This window comes from Gigantopelta aegis, chromosome 1 (genome assembly GCF_016097555.1).
Source record: "Gigantopelta aegis isolate Gae_Host chromosome 1, Gae_host_genome, whole genome shotgun sequence".
NCBI lineage: Eukaryota > Metazoa > Mollusca > Gastropoda > Neomphalida > Peltospiridae > Gigantopelta > Gigantopelta aegis.
The window spans coordinates 34,899,301-34,920,918 of NC_054699.1; the positions used below are offsets into that span (position 1 = coordinate 34,899,301).

Here is a 21,618-nt window from a genome sequence, read left to right on the forward strand (position 1 = left end):
ACTTAGGTCAGGGATTTCCCACGTAGTACACACAATTTTCCAAATCATTGATGATAGCCAACAAACGTTTGTATTTCCTGACAAGCGATTACAGCTTTCGCATGAACGATCCGTAGTTTGTTATTATATATATGTTGATACTGGTTTTGCATAACCAACAAACGAAGAACACAATCGTACATGCCAAATTTTAAGCACTGACTTTTCAGAATTATAAATATGATGTTTTCGTCACAAAAATCGAGGATGGAAATTAAAAAAAATTCAAATAATCAATGATGAACAAACAAGATTTAAGACAGAGGACCCTACTAGGTTAAATGACTATTCTCTTGCATGGTGGAAACACCACTGTGTTTTTTCTACATCCGTTCAGCATCAATTGCTGGGTATACATGTGGTAACAGCACAGAGAGCTGCACTTTCCTGTGAAAATGTGAACGTTAGTGTTCCTTAACCTTTAGACTACTGGATTAATTTTGGACAAAAACCACGTTGAGTGGGTACATGTTTATACTTTTTACTCGCATATATTCACTTAAATGTTTTATAAATACATAAAATAAAGTTAATATTTGAATCGGTAAGTATTATTTTCGTGTATTTTTCTAATTTTTATGTTATTTTAGATCAGTTATTGTTGATTAAAATTAGGCAAAAAATTGAAAAAGTCACATTTACTTACGGCCATTTGTGGCTAATAGTCATAAATATACTAAAGTACTGTCGGAAATAGAACAAAAATGATTTTCGTCGATTATTTCTTTTATATTAAACTGACAAGAAATATTTTGTAAATACCCATTCAGTGATACTTTACCTAATTTAGCATTTACTTGTTTGGGCTCTCATTGATGTACAAGGTAGTGTTTACTCTTGAAATTAAACTAAAGATGTCAGTAAACAGGTGATTTGTGACCTTTATTGGAACAGACTATAACACATTTTGATCGATATGTGTCAATTTCATTTACCCTTAAACAAACTTTTAATTTAAAACTACAAGTTAACTGATTATTTTGAATTGCAACATAAATTATTAATTATGACAAGCATATTCAGTGCTCAATTTTAAGGATTTTGGTCGCTCCGGGCAAGTATGGGTTCACATTGAGGTTGCCCCTCCAATAATTTGGTTGCCCTAATTTCATCCATGTTTTAAAACTAGAGTTATATTTATATTCCAATAAAACAGCAACCAACAGGTTTGGAATTAATATGTTGTCAATGTAAAATGTAATATGTACTGTCTGACAATAAAATACATTACCTTTTTAATGTTTTTAAAATTTTTGTAGTTATACACATGTACACATATAGAGGCACTGATTTTCCGCGATCGCGGAATCGCGGAAATACCTATCTGAAACGAAATTCCCGATTTTATTCCCAAACATTATTTAACTTTAAATAGCGCATTTGATTAATTAAAATTTATTTTTCAAACTAGAAACAATGGACACTGCCTGTGCTACGCTACGACACTAGTACCTTTGTTTAAATGTTTACACATTAGAGTATCTAGACGTTTTACCAGTCGTGTTTTCTTCGCTTATTCCCGGCGATTTAATGGAAAAATCCGAACATTGTGAGCTAAAATTGTCTGATATTTACTCAGGTGAAAGATATGTTATGTTTGCTTATTAATTTTTAACATTTGTGGCATTGCCATATTTCCGATCTCACAAAGGAATGCAGTAATTGCATATTTTATGCCAGGCTTTGTTCAAAATAAATTATACAAGAGAAGTGGTTTATAGTGTGATCGTTTGTAATTATTTTCCCGATCATATCGTAAAGAAAACCGAAAATGTCCGAAGTCTGTGTCGTGGCGTATTAGTGTTTAAATTTAAACCAAAAATAAATACAAACTACTGACATGTTCTGCCTCATTGCATATTTATTTATTTTATACCAGCAATTAATTGCGGTGTGTATGTGTGTGTGTGAAACAAAAACAGAATTTGTTTAATACTGAAACGGAACAAACCGGAATTTGTAACATGAAACGGAAAAGGAAAAAATCTGTAACGAAAAATCAGTGCCTCTACACATAGGGCCTAATTGCTTAAGATTTTTGTGATTTGGCGACACATCAGCTATTTTCCAATCAAATGCACTCTATGTTCCAATCGAATGCACTAGAAAGTTTACTATTCGGAATACTTCAGCCAATTGCGATTTTTCCCGATGTCTCACAGAATCATCGGCCAAGGAGTTCCAAGTGCCAAACAAACCCATGTGATTTCGACTGATTGACTGACACTTTAAAGTTTAGATAACGACAGTTTAAAAGCGATTGTGGGAAAGGAAACTGCACATTATTATGCAACATAACTCGCCATTTGGTGTTTAAAAAAAAAGTCAGTCATCCGACAGGCAACTAGTATCATAGAATTAAGTTGCCCGACTGAATATTAGGTCGTCACAGACGACCAGACGACCGTAAAAATTGAGCGCTGATATTTATTGAATATAAATTCAATATAAGTACATTAGAAATTTACACAATCTTGCAACAATTTAAAGGTGCTATAGAACCAGTAGATAAAATTATTTCCTATAATCAATTATGGGCATATTGTCAAAGGTGTCTTCTTTAAATGTTATATCAAAATGCTATAAAAAAAAAAGAAAAAAAAGAGAAAGATTTGCAATAGCTGTCAATGACATTGAGATAGCACCTTTAATACCGATATAATGGATCACTCATAATGGTTCTTGACAGTTTTGCTCAAAAGTTACTTATAAATGACTACAAATATTTTGTTTTGGAGAGGGATAGGGGCAAACCATCATCAGAAACAGTCTTTCACATATTGTAACAGCAATGAAATTGACACATGTTGACCAAAATTTTTTATTTACAAAATATTTACTTGTCTGTTTAATATGTAAGAAATAATCGACGAAAATTATTTTTATTCTATTTCCGACAGTACTATAGTATTTCACAAATATGTACATTGTTAGAGCCCGGTGACCAGTGAGGGGAAAACAAATAAACCATCATGATGATGATCGAATGAAAAAAAAAAAAAAAAAAAAAAATCAGCCAATCTAATTAAAATTAGCTCCACTATTACATGTGGATCTAACAGCAGCCAGTTGGAGCTCATGTCCACCAATCAAAACCTTACTTGCAGAATCATGCCAGTGATTTAAAAATAATGTGAAAACATTCCAAATTATCCTGAGGGTATACATGTTTTGTGTGAATTACGAATGCCTTAAAACATGGTGGGTTTTTTTTATAAAATAAATAATTTGTAATGTAAAACTGAAGACTGATTTAGTTGGTTTTTGGGGGTTTTTTTTAAAATAAATAAAGAAATAATTTTTAATGTAAAATTGAAGACTGATAACCCATCCCGTATGTATTGGTATGGTTCGCTATACTGCGGCCACTAAAATAGACTCGCCCGATATTTTTAGAATTTGTATGCTCCCAAATAACGTTAAAAAAGGCGAAGTGTGATTGGTCAATATTTAAATTATTATTTACAGACGAAATGTTACCTGGACATTGGGGACTACGCAGTGTTGTTAGTTTTAAATCACTGGCATGATTCTGCAAGTATGGTTTTGATTGGTGGACATGCACTCCAACTGGCTGCTGTTAGATCCACATGTAATAGTGGAGCTAATTTTAATTAGGTTGAAAATCAACCAACATCGATCATATGTAAAAAGGAAAACGGATCTACAAGTCAATACTTTCGATTTCCTTTCACATGCAACAGTTCACTAATGAATATATGGTCACCAGTAATCTATGCCCCATCCCTGAAATGAATATACTTACAGATGTAATTTTATTAAAGTCCAAGTTAACAAAATGTTTAACTACTAAGTGACTGGTACCCAAACAGATGTTACTCTAACACAGTGCAAGTGTAACAAAATAAACGGTGACCAGTCTCGTCAGATCCGGTGGGTTTTTTTAAAGATTGCACATAACCATATTGTTTTACGAACTTCCAAATGTTTTGTTTTTTTGGTCTGTTTTTGTTTTGCGTTGTTGTTGTTTTTAAAATTATATTTAAACATTACATAATTTAATTTGCAAGACTTGAAAGAAATTATTTTTAAGTGCATTGTATGATGAATTAACACAAATTTAAAATGTACCTACATATATACAAAAAAAAATTACTTTCTTTTATCTGTTTTATCAGTCACTGAGTGATTACAATTTAGCAGGTGAATTTTTTTATCATGACCAGTAAATTTTGTATCCACTGGTCAGTATGGGAAGTAATTTTTTTTTTTAATTCTAGAACCCCTAATATATATATACACTAATACAGAAGTAGGGTTAATAATATTCAATCATGGATAATTATTTTTTAAAATCACCAATCCCATGGTTAGTGGGTTTTTTTTTTAATTCTAGAAGACCTGGGTTTTACTTTTAGATAAATAGATAGATAACGGATAATACATATTACAATCAGTAATTCAGTAATATGTATTATTTGTGTGTGCTTAGTCTAATACTTTTATACTTCTTTTTCAAATTATTGTTTTGACATTATGAAAATATTTAATAATAATAAACATTATTATTAAAATCTGTCTTAAAATATCTTCTTCTATAAGTGTACATGACACCCTTATGTATTCCATAATGCATCTAAAAACAACTGAATTTTTTTAAAAACATTACTGGGGAGCATGCCCCCGAACTCCCCTAGCATTTTCGCACCCTTTGGGGGCTCAGTTAACGTCAAACTATTTTGCCAACCCTCTGAACAAACATCTTGGGGGAACACTGAAAATTCTTGCCGAAAACCACTTTTTGAACTAAAAATTTCAAGCCATTTTACAGTGAAGTTAAGTTGTCTTTTGTTTCCTATTACTAAATCGTTTCCGGTGAGTGTCGTGTGCAAAATGGCGGGAAATATGAATTGGGGGAATGCACTATACTAGTATACAGTGTACAGTATGTCAACTGGTGTGACGTCGGGTGAGATATCTCGCCTGCAGTAGTCAGAAGGTTAAAAAGAACATGAATCTCAACTAGATGATAATCACACCCATGATTAATTAGTTTTTACTTTAATAAACAATTTTTTTTTTTCACTGTTGTATTCATGAATGTGAATACATATATATGTGTATTAATCACCTCATATTCATGAAATATATACATATTAATGTATCGTATTCACCACTATGTGTATTCGTTATATCCCTAATTGGACTGCATTTCATCTATTTTGACAAATTTTAAACAGCAGGTCTCTTACTGCAATTTTTGTAGAAATTATGAAAATGTATAAATTTTCAAGATTTTAGGGTACGTAATTTTACCCTTTGAACTCTGTGGCAGAAACCCTGTTCTGGATAATGAGCGAAGACGTATAATTTAGTTTTATTCTGTTCACAGATGACAATGGATGAGAAATATGTAAACAACATCTGGGCATTGCTGAAGAATGCCATTCAGGAGATCCAGAAAAAGAACAACAGTGGCTTGAGTTTCGAGGAGCTGTATCGAAATGCCTATACCATGGTTCTACACAAGCATGGCGAGAAACTCTACAATGGTCTGAGTGAGGTGGTCGTAGAACATTTGGTTAACAAGGTACGTGAGGGAAAACACAGGTCCACATTTATGGTATGTTGAACCATCAAGGGGCGGGACATAGCCCAGTGATAAAGCATTCGCTTGATGTGTGGTCGGTCGAGGATCAATCCTCGTTGGTGAACCCATTGGGCTATTTCTCGCTCCAGCCAGTGCTCCACAACTGGTGTAACAAAGGCCATGGTATGTACTATCCTGTCTGTGGGAAGGTGCATATAAAAGATCCCTTACTGCTAATTGAAAAGAGTGAAGTGGCGACAGCAGGTTTTCCTCTCCCAATATCTGTGGTCCTTGACCATATGTCTGATGAAATATAACCATAAATAAAATGTGTTGAGTGCGTCATTAAATAAAACATTTCCTTCCTTCCTTCCTTTGAACCATCGATAAAAGTGGCTTGAAGGTAGAATATTAATTTTGTTTAACAAGAAAATTGTTAGATACAAAAAACATTCACATGAAGGAACTGTGAACTGTTTGTTCATAAAAAAATCTGCAAGAAATTAAAACTTTTGGTTAATGAGTTATTGATGAGAAAAAACTACATTTACATTCTATTTAGGACATCAGTTACCTAGTCATACCAGATTAAGCTGAATTTGATAAAATTGGCTAGAATATATAGATAATAACACTAGATAATGATGTAGGATATCTGCTTTATCCTGTAACGGTAAGAATGAGAAATTTTGCAAGGCATGCTATTAGTTCTGTTAATCCACCTACATTGTATGATGACCCAGAGGTCAAATCATAATGAGCAATTTTGTAATGTAGCTAAGCGTGTGACATCACATGAGTGACATCAAAAGTCATAATCTGCTAGTGTATACGTTTATGACTTTGCTTTAATTGGACATCATAATCTGTCAATAGACACATGGTTGCAGGATTAAAAACATTTAGCCAACAACTTAAAAGACAGAAAAGTATTCACATTTAGGGCAATTCCATAAAAAATTATACCTTAGGAGTGAACGTTTTTTTTTCCTGTTATGGCTATATTTTTTTTACAAAGAATTATTTGCTAATAATCAATAAACCATAAAATACTCAGGTTTTGTTTTAAAACTGTGTTGTGACCTGTCGACCATCTTTAATTTGTGCTATTTGTTCCTGAGAAAAGCACCCAAATTGCACTGAAACCTTCTTTCAAAAATATCATTAAAATTGGATAAATATGATAGGTTTAAACCTAAGTATTGCATTTTGTTTCTAAGATCTTAAAGGCATGCTAAAGCAAGGCTTTTGGACTGGTATGCATATTCAACGAGATACATAATGCACATTATTGCTTAATATCAACAAGTATAATCGTGTAGTTAATTAATAAAATGATTAAATGTGATGGCTGTTATATATAACGGGTGCAGCCATTTTGTACCATCCCAGTGAATACGCCCTCTGACGAGCTGGTGGTTACGTAATACCTAACGTGTCACGTCAGGAATTAGTCTTCGAACTGAAGAAACAAAACATACCTGATTTTTGCGGATGCATCGCAATGTTCTGTAATAATATCCATCCCAGTAACACAGCAACGTGTATATGTGGTTTATTTTTCAATACAAAATAAACCACCATTGTCAAAGTGTTGACATAGCTGTATTACGTAATGTATATAAATTAACCCACGTACTCAAATAATAGTCGGAGTGGTTTCTTGGTTAATTGGTCTTTTCTTTCCATGGCCTGTACCTGTGGTTCTTGATTGGCAGGTGTATATTTAAATGATCCCCAGACACTGTGTCTAAACACACTAAAAAGACGTGCCTCATTTATTAAGATCACAAGGTAATGTGTGATAACCTCAAATCGTAATGGACTTTACCAGCCGCCAGGGCTCGAAACAGTCTGTGGCCAGGTCACCAAATGCGACCAAAGCCCTGTTTGGGCGACTTAAATATTAAAAAATAATGGTGTTAGTCGCCCAAATAATATTATTTGGGCAATCTTCTTTCTATAATATATGAGCTACTATTAATAATTGTATGAGTGGTATTTATTCCACATTAAAATTTTGCTCGTGGGTCACAGAACTGAACAGATCGTCTTACCGTAATTTGCCAACATTTATTTATATTATAAACATTGATGTTGTAGACCAAATGCAGTCATTCTAATACAGTTCGTAACCATTTGGAACTTCTCGGCCGAATACGTGTCAAATCCTTACATTCCCTAATGCTGTCTTAGTTTTTGTTACATGCTTTGTGGTGTTCCGATTTCTCTTTTGTTTTTGATTTTTTAAATCTCCTTTAACCTTTAGACTACTGGATTAATTTTTAACAAAAACCACGTTGAGTGGGTACAAGTTTATAATTTTTACTCACATATATTCACTCAAATGTTTCATAAATACATGAAATAAAGTTCATATATGAATCGGTAAGTATTATTTTCGTGTCTTTTTTTGTAATTTTTATTGTTTTAGATCGGCTAATGGTGGTTAAAATTAGGCAAAAAATCGAAAAAGTTGCCTTTACTTACGGGCATTTGTGGCCAGCTGTCCAGTATTTATGTCCATTATTCCCGATAACAGTGGTTTTCTGACCAGGATTTTTTTAAAAACCCGAACTACGATTCATATTGCAATATTTGGTAATTTTCGTTGTTGGTAAAACGATCAAATTTATTATTAAATTAGCTGTTACAATCAGCTATCGATCCCTGAAAATTACCGCGACGTGCCGCCATTGTTGTCAAGCGAAAATACTTGCCGAAAACCACTTTTTGAACTCAAAATTTCAAGGTATTTTCAATTGAAAAAATCAAAACAAAAACCACCATTTTGAAAAAAAATCTTTTTTCTTTAATTATATTTCCGTTTCCGGTGAGTGTCGTGTGCAAAACGGCGGGAAATATGAATTGGGGAATGCACTGTATACAGTGTACAGTATATCGACTGACGTGACGTCGGGCGAGATATCTCGCCTGCAGTAGTCAGAAGGTTAATTGGGTTTTTCAATTGGCCAGTTAATTTGGTATCTATTGAATTGACTAATGAAATGAATTGTTACCATTTTCGGAGTAAAATCACGATCATGATGTCCTCTGCCGGGTAGAATTATTTTCTTAAATGCACAGCAAGAAGCAAAGGAAAAAACCAAGCATGGCAAGAAATTTTAAATTTGTTTTTCAGTTCTGTCTGGCACAAATGAAGTTAGGTTCTATCAGGATAAGAAAAACCTTACCCGCACTTCGTTTGTATCTATTTCTTAGAAATACTTATATTAAACACTGAACACATGAACAACAATTACACTTAGCTAACAAGTGAATAACAATTACGTAGCTCAGTTGCGGTTTTTTGTATTATACGTGAGCTATCCCTGGGAGATGAGTCACCTCATGCAATTTTCCGTTGATGATGTAAACAAAAAATTATTAAGTTCAGATATTTGGTAAAATATGTACAAGATAAGTAAATAATTTGCACAAGCCAGTGTTTTCTTTTAATTTTTTATTTCAATATCATGTATGTTGGTATCTTTGCTATCTAGAAGCACATTTCATATGCTTACTTAAATATTTCGCTTAAAACCTGAAATATGAATGTTTTGTGTTTGGGCTACCTAAAGTAAGTTTGGGCCACTGATAATGAAATTTTAGTGGCCCAGATATTTGTTTTTGGGTCACCTTATATTTTGGCGAGTTTCGAGCCCTGCCAGCCTCCCTGCTTTATTACTGCAAGTAATTCTGTAAAACCCTTGATTAAGTAGACTTTCCCATCTAAAATCACAAAACTGACCAATTATGTAGTCCCAAAGAAAAGAAAATTATCACTTGGGTATTGTGAGTGGTCGTTTTTGCTCGAACGTATCCTACCAATAGGCCTAATAATATGCATTTTTTCTTTGGATTTTTTAAAAGAAAAAAAATACTATAACTCCATTTCGTTATATTGATGCAAAGTAAAATATATTTAGTTACATAGTTTATTATACTATCAAGTCATTTATGTTGTTTTACAAGTCAGGTTGATGAAAGCAAAGCGCCTTGTCGTAAATTAGAGCGTTTGTTTACTCTGTGCATAATAGAGAAGTTGGACGGAGCTGACGTCACTTCATCCCAAGCTATACCACCGGACATCACAAAAACGGGGGGGGGGGGTTTGAAAAATTGCAAAAACTTGATGTCCTGAAATGCAAATTCATCATGACAAATGCAGGTATATGCATATTAAAATAATAACAATAATTTTCTTTGAGCACGGATGGGGTGTCGACCCCCCAACCCACCCCCCTGAACATGTCCCTGTTTGTTTTTTGGGTTTTTTATTCCCTTTTGAAATTTATGTATTTGTTACAATTTAGATTCAGTTAACCACACTTCATTTGTGATTATAGTTGTATTGAGATTGTATGCAATTAAATATTCTTTTGATATGACTTTGGCACATCATATTTACAGGCTTCGTACTGGTCTTTGAAAGTCGTGAAAGTCCATGAATTTTTAATTGTAAAAATTAAGTACTCAAAAGTCCATGAATATTCTAAAAAGCATCAAAATGTCATGAAAAGTACTTCAATATTATTTTCATAAGATATGTACATGGCCTTTGAAGTTCCCACACTCATCATTTTAGAATAACATATTAGATTACGTAAAGTCGGAGTTGGGCACTAAATCATCTTCAAAAATACCTAATTCTCTCTCTCTCTCTCTCTCTCTCCTCTCCCCCCCCCCCCCCCCCCCCCCCCCCCCCCCCCCCCCCCAATTTTTTTGTTTTTGCCGTACTAATTTACTGATCATACAATTCAACACTTTTTACAGTAGGAAAGTAACTGTAAACTACTTTACCTTTTTGAAGTAAGAAAAAGCCCATAATAATTTGTCTGGGTCCTTAAAGGAAGGAACAATCAAGGCATTTGACCTGGTATGCATATTCAACGATATATAATGTACATTATTGCTTAATATCAACAAGTATAAACGTATAGTTAATTAATAAAACGGTTAAATGTGACGGCTATTATATATAACGGGCGCAGCCATTTTGTATCATCCCAGTGCATCGCAATAGTCTGTAATAATAGTCATCCCAGTAAGCCAGCAACAATTATATATTTATGTTTAATACAAAATAAACCACCATTGTCAAAGTGTTGAAATAACTGTATTTGTTGTATTATGGTTAATTAACCCACGTACTGAAATAATAATCGGAGTGTTTTCTTAGTTAATTGGTCTTTTCTTTCCGTGGCCTGTACCTGTGGTTCCTGATTGGCAGGTGTATATTTAGACGGTCCCCAGACAGTGTCTAGACACACTGAAAAGACATGCCTCTTTTATTAAGATCACAGGGTATTGTGTGTTAACCGTACGGACTCCCCTCTAATCGTAATCGATCAGCCGTCTGCTTTATTACTGTAAGTAATTCTGTAAAACCCTTGATTAAGTAGACTTTCCCATCTAAAATCACAAAACTGACCAATTATGTAGTCCCAAAGAAAAGAAAATTATCACTTGGGTATCGTGAGTGGTCGTTTTTGCTCGAACGTAGCATACCAATAGGCCTAATAATATGCATTTTTTCTTTGGATTTTTTAAAAGAAAAATACTATAACTCCATTTCGTTCTTTTGATGCAAATTGAAATATATTTAGTTAAATAGTTTATTATACTATGTTGTTTTACAAGTCAGTTTGATGAAAGCGAACCGCCTTGTCGTAAATTAGAGCGTTTGTTTACACTGTGCACGTCACTTCGCCCCAAGCTATACACCGGACGTCACAAAAACGAAACAAAATGGCTGCCCCCAGTTAGAAGGAATAATCATGTTTTTTTATTAACTCTAAAATTACACGTTTTTCATTTGTTAAAGTGTCAATGTGTGTTGGTGGTCTGGGTATGCATTTTTCCAACACATAAATCTCTTGTTTGAGTTTACTCTACCTTGAAAAAAATCTTGCCAAAAGAGTACTAACCCTGATTTAGTGCAGAATATTTTATTGAATACTTTTAAAGAAATAAAATAATCAAGATGTTAAAAATTGTCTGAATGTTACGTCAGTTACCGTGGAATTGCCCTATTTACAATCTGAGCCATTCCTAGATTTTATTTCTTTACATTGTAGTAATAATTACAAGTAATGATCACATTAGTAGAACTCATGTTTACAGGGCTGGCTTTGGGTGATCAGAAAAATCTTTTAAAATGCTAAACCTGTAGCTGTTTTTCAGCAAAATATCAATTATTACTATTAAAAAAAGGGTTTGTGAAATTAAAATACAATTCACCAGTTGCTGAAATTTGCAATGTCAAAATTGACGTATGGCAGAGCTAGCAGTGATTTATAATAATTAATGAGAACATTACTAGTATGTTGGGCTATTTCTCATTCCAGCCAGTGTACCACGACTGGTTTATCAAAAGCTGTGGTATGTGCTATCCTGTTAGGATGGTGGTGCATTTAAAACATTCCTTGCTATTAATGAAGAAATGTAGCACTAGCAGGTTTCCCCCAACACGCTATATTGTAAAAATGACCAAATGTTGGACATGCAAAAGTTGATGATTGATAAATCAGTGTGCTTTAGTGGTGTCGTTAAACAAGACAAACTTTTGAATATTTTATTATGGTTTGTTCCTAGGTAAGAGAAGATGTTCTTTCGGCTTTGAACAACAACTTCCTGCAGACACTCAACACGGCCTGGAACGACCACCAGACATCCATGGTGATGATCCGAGACATCCTCATGTACATGGTAAGCACTGGCCACACTTACGTCTTAAAACAGCGCTAAAACACCTCGCTTGATGCATGGTCGGTTTGGGATCGATCCCCATCGGTGGACCCATTGGGCTATTTCTCATTCCAGCCAGTGCACCACAACTGGTATATCAAAGGCTGTGGTATGTGCTATCCTGTCTGTGGGATGGTGCATATAAAAGACCCCTTGCTATTAATGGGAAAATGTAGCAGGTTTCCTCTAAGACTATGTCAGTATTACCAAATGTTTGACATCCAGTAGCAAATGATGAATAAATTGATGTGATTTAGTGGTGTCGTTAAAACAAACTTTTTTCACTTACACATCTGTACAGGGCTCGAAATAGCGCCCATCCGAAAAGCAGTCCCATTTTTTACATGTAACAGGTGATATAAAAATAACAAAAAGAAACCGCAGGTCATTCTTCAAGAGACAATCTTTTATGTATGTATCATAAACTCGTCTATTTAGCTGAGGCTGAGCTTGTGATTCTGTAATTTTTTAATTTTATAATCCTCTAAAATACATCTCAGAGGTCATAATTCTCCACACACTGTCCCAAACTCGCCACTCATCCTTGTCTTACTTCAAGCAGGCCATATTTGTTCTTAGTTGGTCATATTTGTTTTGGCTTGCTGTTTAAAAATAAATAAATAGCTGGCCATATTTTACTGCCTATTTCGAGCCCTGCTATATCCCGTACCACTGGTGTTGGGAATCAGTTTGAATTTCAACAGTGATCATCAGTTATTATTGGTTAGCATCAACCAATTGACTTTCAATTACATACAGGGATGTGAGAGCTACACATAAATGCATTTTTCCATTTCGTCTTTAAAAAAACCCCAAAGACTGCCGCGTTGTGCATGCGAGTTAGATCGAAAATAGTCTTGCGCAATCTCAAGTAATATTTGCACGTAGTACATTCCCTTGGCTGGATTTCGTCAGCTTCACTGCGATTGGCCAGTTTTGTCCAATCCAGGATGTGCTATTTGAAAGCCTGTGTTCGACTTGGGAAGAAAGAAGGATTTGAAGTACAAGAACCAGGCACCTATTTTCGTATTCATTGGGATATAGACACTACAAGTGGCTAATTTAATTTTTAAAAATTTATGTACTCATGAAAACAAATACCACCCCAATATATTTATATCAGTTCCATCATCTAATCGGTTACAGTTAACATGTTCCCACAGAAACTATTATGGATTTTTATAATCAATCATCAATTGATTATTGGAACATCACTACATACCACCCTTCATTAAACTTAAGTTTTCTTTTGTCAGTTTAGCATGTCGCAGAATGATAATGAAAGTGTTTAAAATAAACAAAATATTTTATTGTTATGTGCAATTTATAAGAACACTGGTAAAGAGGCATGTTAATGAGGAACGTGTGGTAACCAATGTACAGGTTACGATAGATTACAGATTGGTTACCTATAGGTTATGAGGGCGGGATTTCTCTCAGTCAGTCGAGTGCTTACTTGAGGTGCTTGCGTCGCAGGATCAACTCACATCGGTGGATCCATTCAGCTTGTTGGGTTTTCCTCTCATTCTAACCAGTGCACCATAACTGGTCAAAGGCCATGGTATATGTTTTTCTGTGGGAAAGTGCATATGAAAGATCCCTTGCTGCATTAGGAAACATGTAGCGTTTTTTGTTTTGTTGTGATGGCTACATGTCTGAATTATTGTTAATATTAAATGTTTGACATCCAATAGCTGATGATTAATTAATTAATCAATGTACTCTAGTGGTGTTGTTAAACAAAACAAACTTTTTATCTGTAGGTTATGACACATTTATATATAGTTTACAATTCCCATGGTTACTTAGAACTATAAAACCACTTCACAGACACAATAACATACCTGTTTTTGTTCATTCACATCACTGTTTTATATTTGAATAACGTTAAAATGATAAACATTTATTTTGTGTAGGTTTTATTAAATTTTGAAAAAGATTTTATAAATGGAGAACGGATTAACCTTCAGGAACAACCCATTCTCGACTTATTTTGATACCTTGTGATGGTATAAATTTTAAAATGTTAAGCAATACTCACCATTGAAGAAGAATGTTGTATGCTGCACAGTTTGAAATTATAGAGTCTCAGGTTTTTAAAATCCTACTAAACTCTGATTACTCTTTAGTTAATCTCTCTCAGCTAGTTGGAATATACTATGAACGTAGGATTAAGAACGGAGAAAACATAAAAGTACAATCTACAGAATAAAACTGAATATAGTGTTGATTGTCATACATGTTTGGCTGGCTTGAAATTCACACAATGTCATGCATTTATAGGGAACATTTTGTGGAAATTTATTACCATTGTCGTTAAAATAAAAATTTCACAAATTATTTATTTCCTGCAAGGGCATTTAGGCGTGTATCATTATCAAATGTATCAAATGAAAACGAAAGTTGTATATACTAATTAATATAGCTGAAAATCATAACCAACTAGAGGTAAGATATAATGATGACCAATGTCTGGCGTGTCTCAAACTCGTGTGGTGCACTACCTGTACAGTATTGCTGCTGCTGTTGTTTTAGGATCGTGTGTACGTCCAGCAGAACAGCGTGGACAACGTGTACAATCTTGGCTTGATCATCTTCCGTGACAAGGTCGTCCGGCACCCGGTCATTAGGGATCATCTCAAGACCACCCTGCTCGAGATGGTCGCCAAAGAAAGGAAGGGAGAAGTCGTTGACAGGTATGCAACCAGCAAATTATAGTCCGTCCCACAGGGAACGCCTTTTTTCATACTATGAAATTTACTACACGTTATTTATTTCTGAGCCAGTTGATTTGTAAATTGCACACAAAATTAGTTGTTGTTTTCAGAACACTTTAAATTTTCTTCTTTTGTCAAACCAAACTGAAATTATTTTTATAGAATGATGGACGGACTATAAATGTCTAGTGACTCAAAATTATCAACTGTTGGGAATTTCTCCATCTGATCAACCAGTAGCATGTTAAATTTGCTAAAATTGATAATGTAAGCTAGAAGTTGTAAAGTAATATGCAAGTTGATTAAAAGCCTTAATAGCCCACCCCCACAAAAAAAAGAAAAGAAATATGATTTTACAGTGTTTAGGAAAGTACTCCAATATAAATTCAAATACTTTTGCATTTAGCTGAACATTAACATTTCTCACAAACTAAAAGTCCTCGTTTTTTAAAATGCAATAAGATGAAAATCCTATGGATGGTTTAAACATATTTATTTACTGTAATAAACAGCTTATGGATTGGCCAACAGGCTGACGCCTTATGGATGCAACTATCAACGACATCGAAGAAGTCTGTTGTGGGCATGACATTTATTTCTGTGGAATTCTTGTCCAAAAGTGGAGCTACTTTCCTGGTTTGAAATTTCTCATTTGGAATTATTGTCAGTAGAGGAAAGAATTGCTCTCCGCCCATTTCCAAGTGGAGAGTCCTGACACCTGTTCATGACCAGGGATCGAAATAGCAGCCTGCTTTAAAAAAAACCTCATCAAAGACGCATGTCATTTTCTAGGAGACGCATTTACGATTGTCTCATCTTCTGTTTACATGCAGCTGAAGCTGAGCTCGTGATTCTGTTATATTTTAATTTTATAATTCCCTAAAATACATCTCAGAAGTCGTCATTTTCCATGCATTGTCCCAATCACTCCACTCACCCCGTGCTGCTGTTATTTCCAGCATGGCTATATGTTTTCTTAGCAGGACGTATTTGATTTGGCCTGCTATTTAAAACAAAGTTGACATATTTTACTGCCTTTTTCGAGCCCTGATGAGACACTGCAAGCCACTGCAACATGTTTGTCATTGTTTCAGGGGTGCTGTCAAGAATGCCTGTCAGATGCTTATGATCCTGGGGATTGATTCGCGTGGTGTATATGAAGAGGACTTTGAAAAACCATTCCTCGAGAAGTCGGCCGAATTCTACCGGGTTTGTGCCTTTTAATGATTTAGCCTTTAAAAAACCCCACCCAACATTGTTCATAATTTTTTGTAAATCTATCGATGTACAACGGTCACCAATTGTATAAAATCGTATAGTGTAGCAACTCACTGGTTACATGAATTTAGTTCACATAAATGAACAATCGGTTACCTAGGTAACACATGAAAATGACATTAACCTTCTGACTACTGCAGGCGAGATATCTCGCCCGACGTCACGTCAGTTGATATACTGTACACTGTATACAGTGCATTCCCCAATTCATATTTCCCGCCGTTTTGCACACGACACTCACTGGAAACAAATATAATTAAAGAAAAAAGAATGTTTTTCAAAATGGTGGCTTTTGTTTTGATTTTTTCAATTGAAAATACCTTGAAATTTTGAGTTCAAAAAGTGGTTTTCGGCAAGTATTTTCGCTTGACAACAATGGCGGCATGTCGCGGTCATTTTCAGGGATCGATAGCTGATCGTGACAGCTAATTTGATAATAAATTTGATCGTTTTACCAACAACGAAAATTACCAAATATTGCAATATGAATCTTAGTTCAGGTTAAAAAAAAAATCCTGGTCAAAAAACCACTGTTATCGGGAATAATGGACATAAATACTGGACAGCTGGCCACAAATGCCCGTAAGTAAACGCAACTTTTTAGATTTTTGGCCTAATTTTAATCACCATTAGCCGATCTAAAATAATAAAAATTACAAAAAAAGACACGAAAATAATACTTACCGATTCATATATGAACTTTATTTCATGTATTTATAAAACATTTAAGTGAACATATGTGTGTAAAAATTATAAACTTGTACCCACTCAACGTGGTTTTTGTTAAAAATTAATCCAGTAGTCTAAAGGTTAACAGACTGCAGAGTAAGAGTTTGAAATATTGTTCCCTGTATTCATGGGGTTTTCTTGTGTTTGCAGTTTGTTAGACATTAAAGATGTGTTTGATCACTTCCATCAGAAATTGTTCAGTGATTACTAGCAGTTTGACTTTCAATGGGTGGGACGTAGCTCGGTGGTAAAATCCTTGCTTGATGCACACTCAGTCTTGAGATCGATGTCCATCTGTGGGCCCACTAGAATATTTCTCGCTCCAGCCAGAACACCACGACTGGTATATCAAAAGTGGTGGTATGTTCATCCTGTTTATGGGATGGTGCATATAAAAACATTCCTTGCTACTCATGGCAAAATGTAGCGGGTTTCCTTTCTAAGACTGTATATCAAAATTACCAAATGTTTGACATCCAATTGCCGATGATTAATAAATCAATGTGCCCTAGTGGTGTCAATAAACAAAACAAACTTTCAATTTACTTCGTTTTAAATTTGTAACTGGAGAGTCAGAAATTCCTTGGTGTAGAGGCACTGATTTTCCATTTCAGATTTTTCATAATGTTACAAATTCCGTTATTTTCCGTTTCAGTATTATTATTAAACAAATTCTGTTTTTGTTTCACACACACACACACACCGCAATTAATTGCTGGTATAAAATAAATAAATATGCAATGAGGCAAAACATGTCAGTAGTTTGTATTTATTTTTGGTTTAAATTTAAACACGAATACGCCACGACACAGACTTCGGACATTTTCGGTTTTCTTTACGATATGATCGGGAAAATAATTACAAATGATCACACTATAAACCAGTTCCCTTGTATAATTTATTTTGAACAAAGCCTGGCATACAATATGCAATTACTGCATTCTTTGTGAGATCGGAAATATGGCAATGCCGCAAATGTTAAAAATTAATAAGCAAACATAACATAATATATCTTTTACTTGAGTAAATATCGGACAATTTTAGCTCACAATGTTCGGTTTTTCCCGTTAAATCGCCGGGAATAAGCGAAGAAAACACGACTGGTAAAACGTCTAGATACTCTACATTAAACATTTGGCGTAACACACAAAGGTACTAGTGTCGTAGCGTAGCACAGGCAGCTGTCGATGTCCATAGTTTCTAGTTCGAAAAATAAATTTTAATTAATCAAATGCGCTATTTAAAGTTAAATAATGTTTGGAAAAAAATCGGGAATTCCATTTTAGATAGGTATTTCCGCGATTCCGTGATCGCGGAAAATCAGTGTCTCTATTGGTGATAAGAGAGTTATTGAAAATGAAGTGAATATTGCCATGAAATCAACTTAAAACAATTGATGTAAAATTTATTGTTTTTATTATCCAGTGTTCGACAAATGTTTTGAGAAAGTCACTAGCCCTCACAGGAGCTGTGGCTAAAGCCGTACATGTATTATAGTAATACAATTCACTAGTCTGCACCGAGGGCTAGTGGATTTGTTAAACCCTGTATCGTTTGTTGTTTGTTGCAGTTGGAGAGTCAGAAATTCCTTGGCGAGAACAGTGCCTCAGTGTACATAAAGAAAGTCGAGGCGCGGATCAATGAGGAAGCCGAGCGTGCGAAACATTACCTCGACAAGAGTACGGAAGATCCCATTGTGAAGGTATCTGTTAGCTAATACATTAATAGCTCCAAGACTACTTTATAAACATTACCTCGACAAGAGTACGGAAGATCCCATTGTGAAGGTATCTGTTAGCTAATACATTAATAGCTCCAAGACTACTTTATAAACATTACCTCGACAAGAGTACGGAAGATCCCATTGTGAAGGTATCTGTTAGCTAATACATTAATAGCTCCAAGACTACTTTATAAACATTACCTCGACAAGAGTACGGAAGATCCCATTGTGAAGGTATCTGTTAGCTAATACATTAATAGCTCCAAGACTATGCTTTTTGAACATTACCTCGACAAGAGTACGGAAGATCCCATTGTGAAGGTATCTGTTAGCTAATACATTAATAGCTCCAAGACTACTTTATAAACATTACCTCGACAAGAGTACGGAAGATCCCATTGTGAAGGTATCTGTTAGCTAATACATTAATAGCTCCAAGACTATGCTTTTTGAACATTACCTCGACAAGAGTACGGAAGATCCCATTGTGAAGGTATCTGTTAGCTAATACATTAATAGCTCCAAGACTACTTTATAAACATTACCTCGACAAGAGTACGGAAGATCCCATTGTGAAGGTATCTGTTAGCTAATACATTAATAGCTCCAAGACTACTTTATAAACATTACCTCGACAAGAGTACGGAAGATCCCATTGTGAAGGTATCTGTTAGCTAATACATTAATAGCTCCAAGACTACTTTATAAACATTACCTCGACAAGAGTACGGAAGATCCCATTGTGAAGGTATCTGTTAGCTAATACATTAATAGCTCCAAGACTACTTTATAAACATTACCTCGACAAGAGTACGGAAGATCCCATTGTGAAGGTATCTGTTAGCTAATACATTAATAGCTCCAAGACTATGCTTTTTGAACATTACCTCGACAAGAGTACGGAAGATCCCATTGTGAAGGTATCTGTTAGCTAATACATTAATAGCTCCAAGACTACTTTATAAACATTACCTCGACAAGAGTACGGAAGATCCCATTGTGAAGGTATCTGTTAGCTAATACATTAATAGCTCCAAGACTATGCTTTTTGAACATTACCTCGACAAGAGTACGGAAGATCCCATTGTGAAGGTATCTGTTAGCTAATACATTAATAGCTCCAAGACTACTTTATAAACATTACCTCGACAAGAGTACGGAAGATCCCATTGTGAAGGTATCTGTTGGCTAATACATTAATAGCTCCAAGACTACTTTATAAACATTACCTCGACAAGAGTACGGAAGATCCCATTGTGAAGGTATCTGTTAGCTAATACATTAATAGCTCCAAGACTACTTTATAAACATTACCTCGACAAGAGTACGGAAGATCCCATTGTGAAGGTATCTGTTAGCTAATACATTAATAGCTCCAAGACTACTTTATAAACATTACCTCGACAAGAGTACGGAAGATCCCATTGTGAAGGTATCTGTTAGCTAATACATTAATAGCTCCAAGACTACTTTATAAACATTACCTCGACAAGAGTACGGAAGATCCCATTGTGAAGGTATCTGTTAGCTAATACATTAATAGCTCCAAGACTACTTTATAAACATTACCTCGACAAGAGTACGGAAGATCCCATTGTGAAGGTATCTGTTAGCTAATACATTAATAGCTCCAAGACTACTTTATAAACATTACCTCGACAAGAGTACGGAAGATCCCATTGTGAAGGTATCTGTTAGCTAATACATTAATAGCTCCAAGACTATGCTTTTTGAACATTACCTCGACAAGAGTACGGAAGATCCCATTGTGAAGGTATCTGTTAGCTAATACATTGATAGTGCCAAGACTATGCTTTTTAAACATTACCTCGACAAGAGTACGGAAGATCCCATTGTGAAGGTATCTGTTAGCTAATACATTGATAGCTCCAAGACTATGCTTTTTAAACATTACCTTGACAAGAGTACGGAAGATCCCATTGTGAAGGTATCTGTTAGCTAATACATTTATAGCTCCAATGCTATGCTTTCTAAACATTACCTCGATGAGAGTATGGACGATCCCATTGTGAAGGTATCGGTTAGCTAATATATTGATATCTCCAAGACTATGCTTTTTAAAAAAAAAATTTTTTTAAGATACCGTAAAAATATATGTCTTAAAAAAACTGTTTCAGCAGTTGTAACAGGTTTCTGACTAGTTGAGCCCTTGTGGTAAAGTGTTTGCCTGATGTGCGGTTGGTCTAGGATCAATTCCCATTGGTGGTCCCATTGAGCTATTTCTCATTCCAGCCAGTGCACTGCAACTGGTATATCAAAGGATGTAGTATATGCCATTCTGTCTGTGTGATGGTGCATATAAAAGATCCCTTGCTACTAATGGAAACATGTAGCAGCTTTCCTCTCTGAGACTATATGTCAGGATTACCAAATGTTTGACATCCAGTAGCCATTGATTAATAAATCAGTGTGCTCTAGTGGTATCGTTATGCAAAACAAACTTTTATTTTCATTGAACACAAATTTGTCTCCATGTTTTTAATTACATTGTAAACCAGTGGAATGGTTCTTTAAGTGCGTTCACTGCTTCTGTAGGATAAGTTAAAATGTTGCTATATGTCATCATCCCCAGCAGTACATCGAATGTTTTCCAGATTTCTACACTAGATGTTTTGTGAATTAAAAATTTTAATTGTATTTTTTTTTTTTTCCCAGGTTTTGGAAGATGAACTTATATGTAAACATATGAAGACTATTGTGGAGGTATGGTTGAAGTTTTCTTTATGCATTTTATGTTTTTGTCTTTACTTTACGTCAGCGGAAGTGTTAACTTTTATGTTAAAGTTTAACGTTAGATATTTGTTTTTGGA

The 21,618-nt window shown here is 34.7% G+C and overlaps 1 protein-coding gene across 1 annotated transcript in view; it reads left to right on the forward strand.

The window, feature by feature from the left end:
- Positions 1-21,618, forward strand: part of LOC121374180 (cullin-3-like) — a 61,625-nt gene that overhangs the window by 11,779 nt on the left and 28,228 nt on the right. The window contains exons 3-8 of the mRNA XM_041501162.1: positions 5,393-5,590; positions 12,188-12,301; positions 14,876-15,036; positions 16,152-16,266; positions 18,635-18,766; positions 21,464-21,511. Of these exons, the coding sequence (XP_041357096.1) occupies positions 5,393-5,590; positions 12,188-12,301; positions 14,876-15,036; positions 16,152-16,266; positions 18,635-18,766; positions 21,464-21,511 (768 nt within the window). The remainder of the gene's footprint in view (positions 1-5,392; positions 5,591-12,187; positions 12,302-14,875; positions 15,037-16,151; positions 16,267-18,634; positions 18,767-21,463; positions 21,512-21,618) is intronic.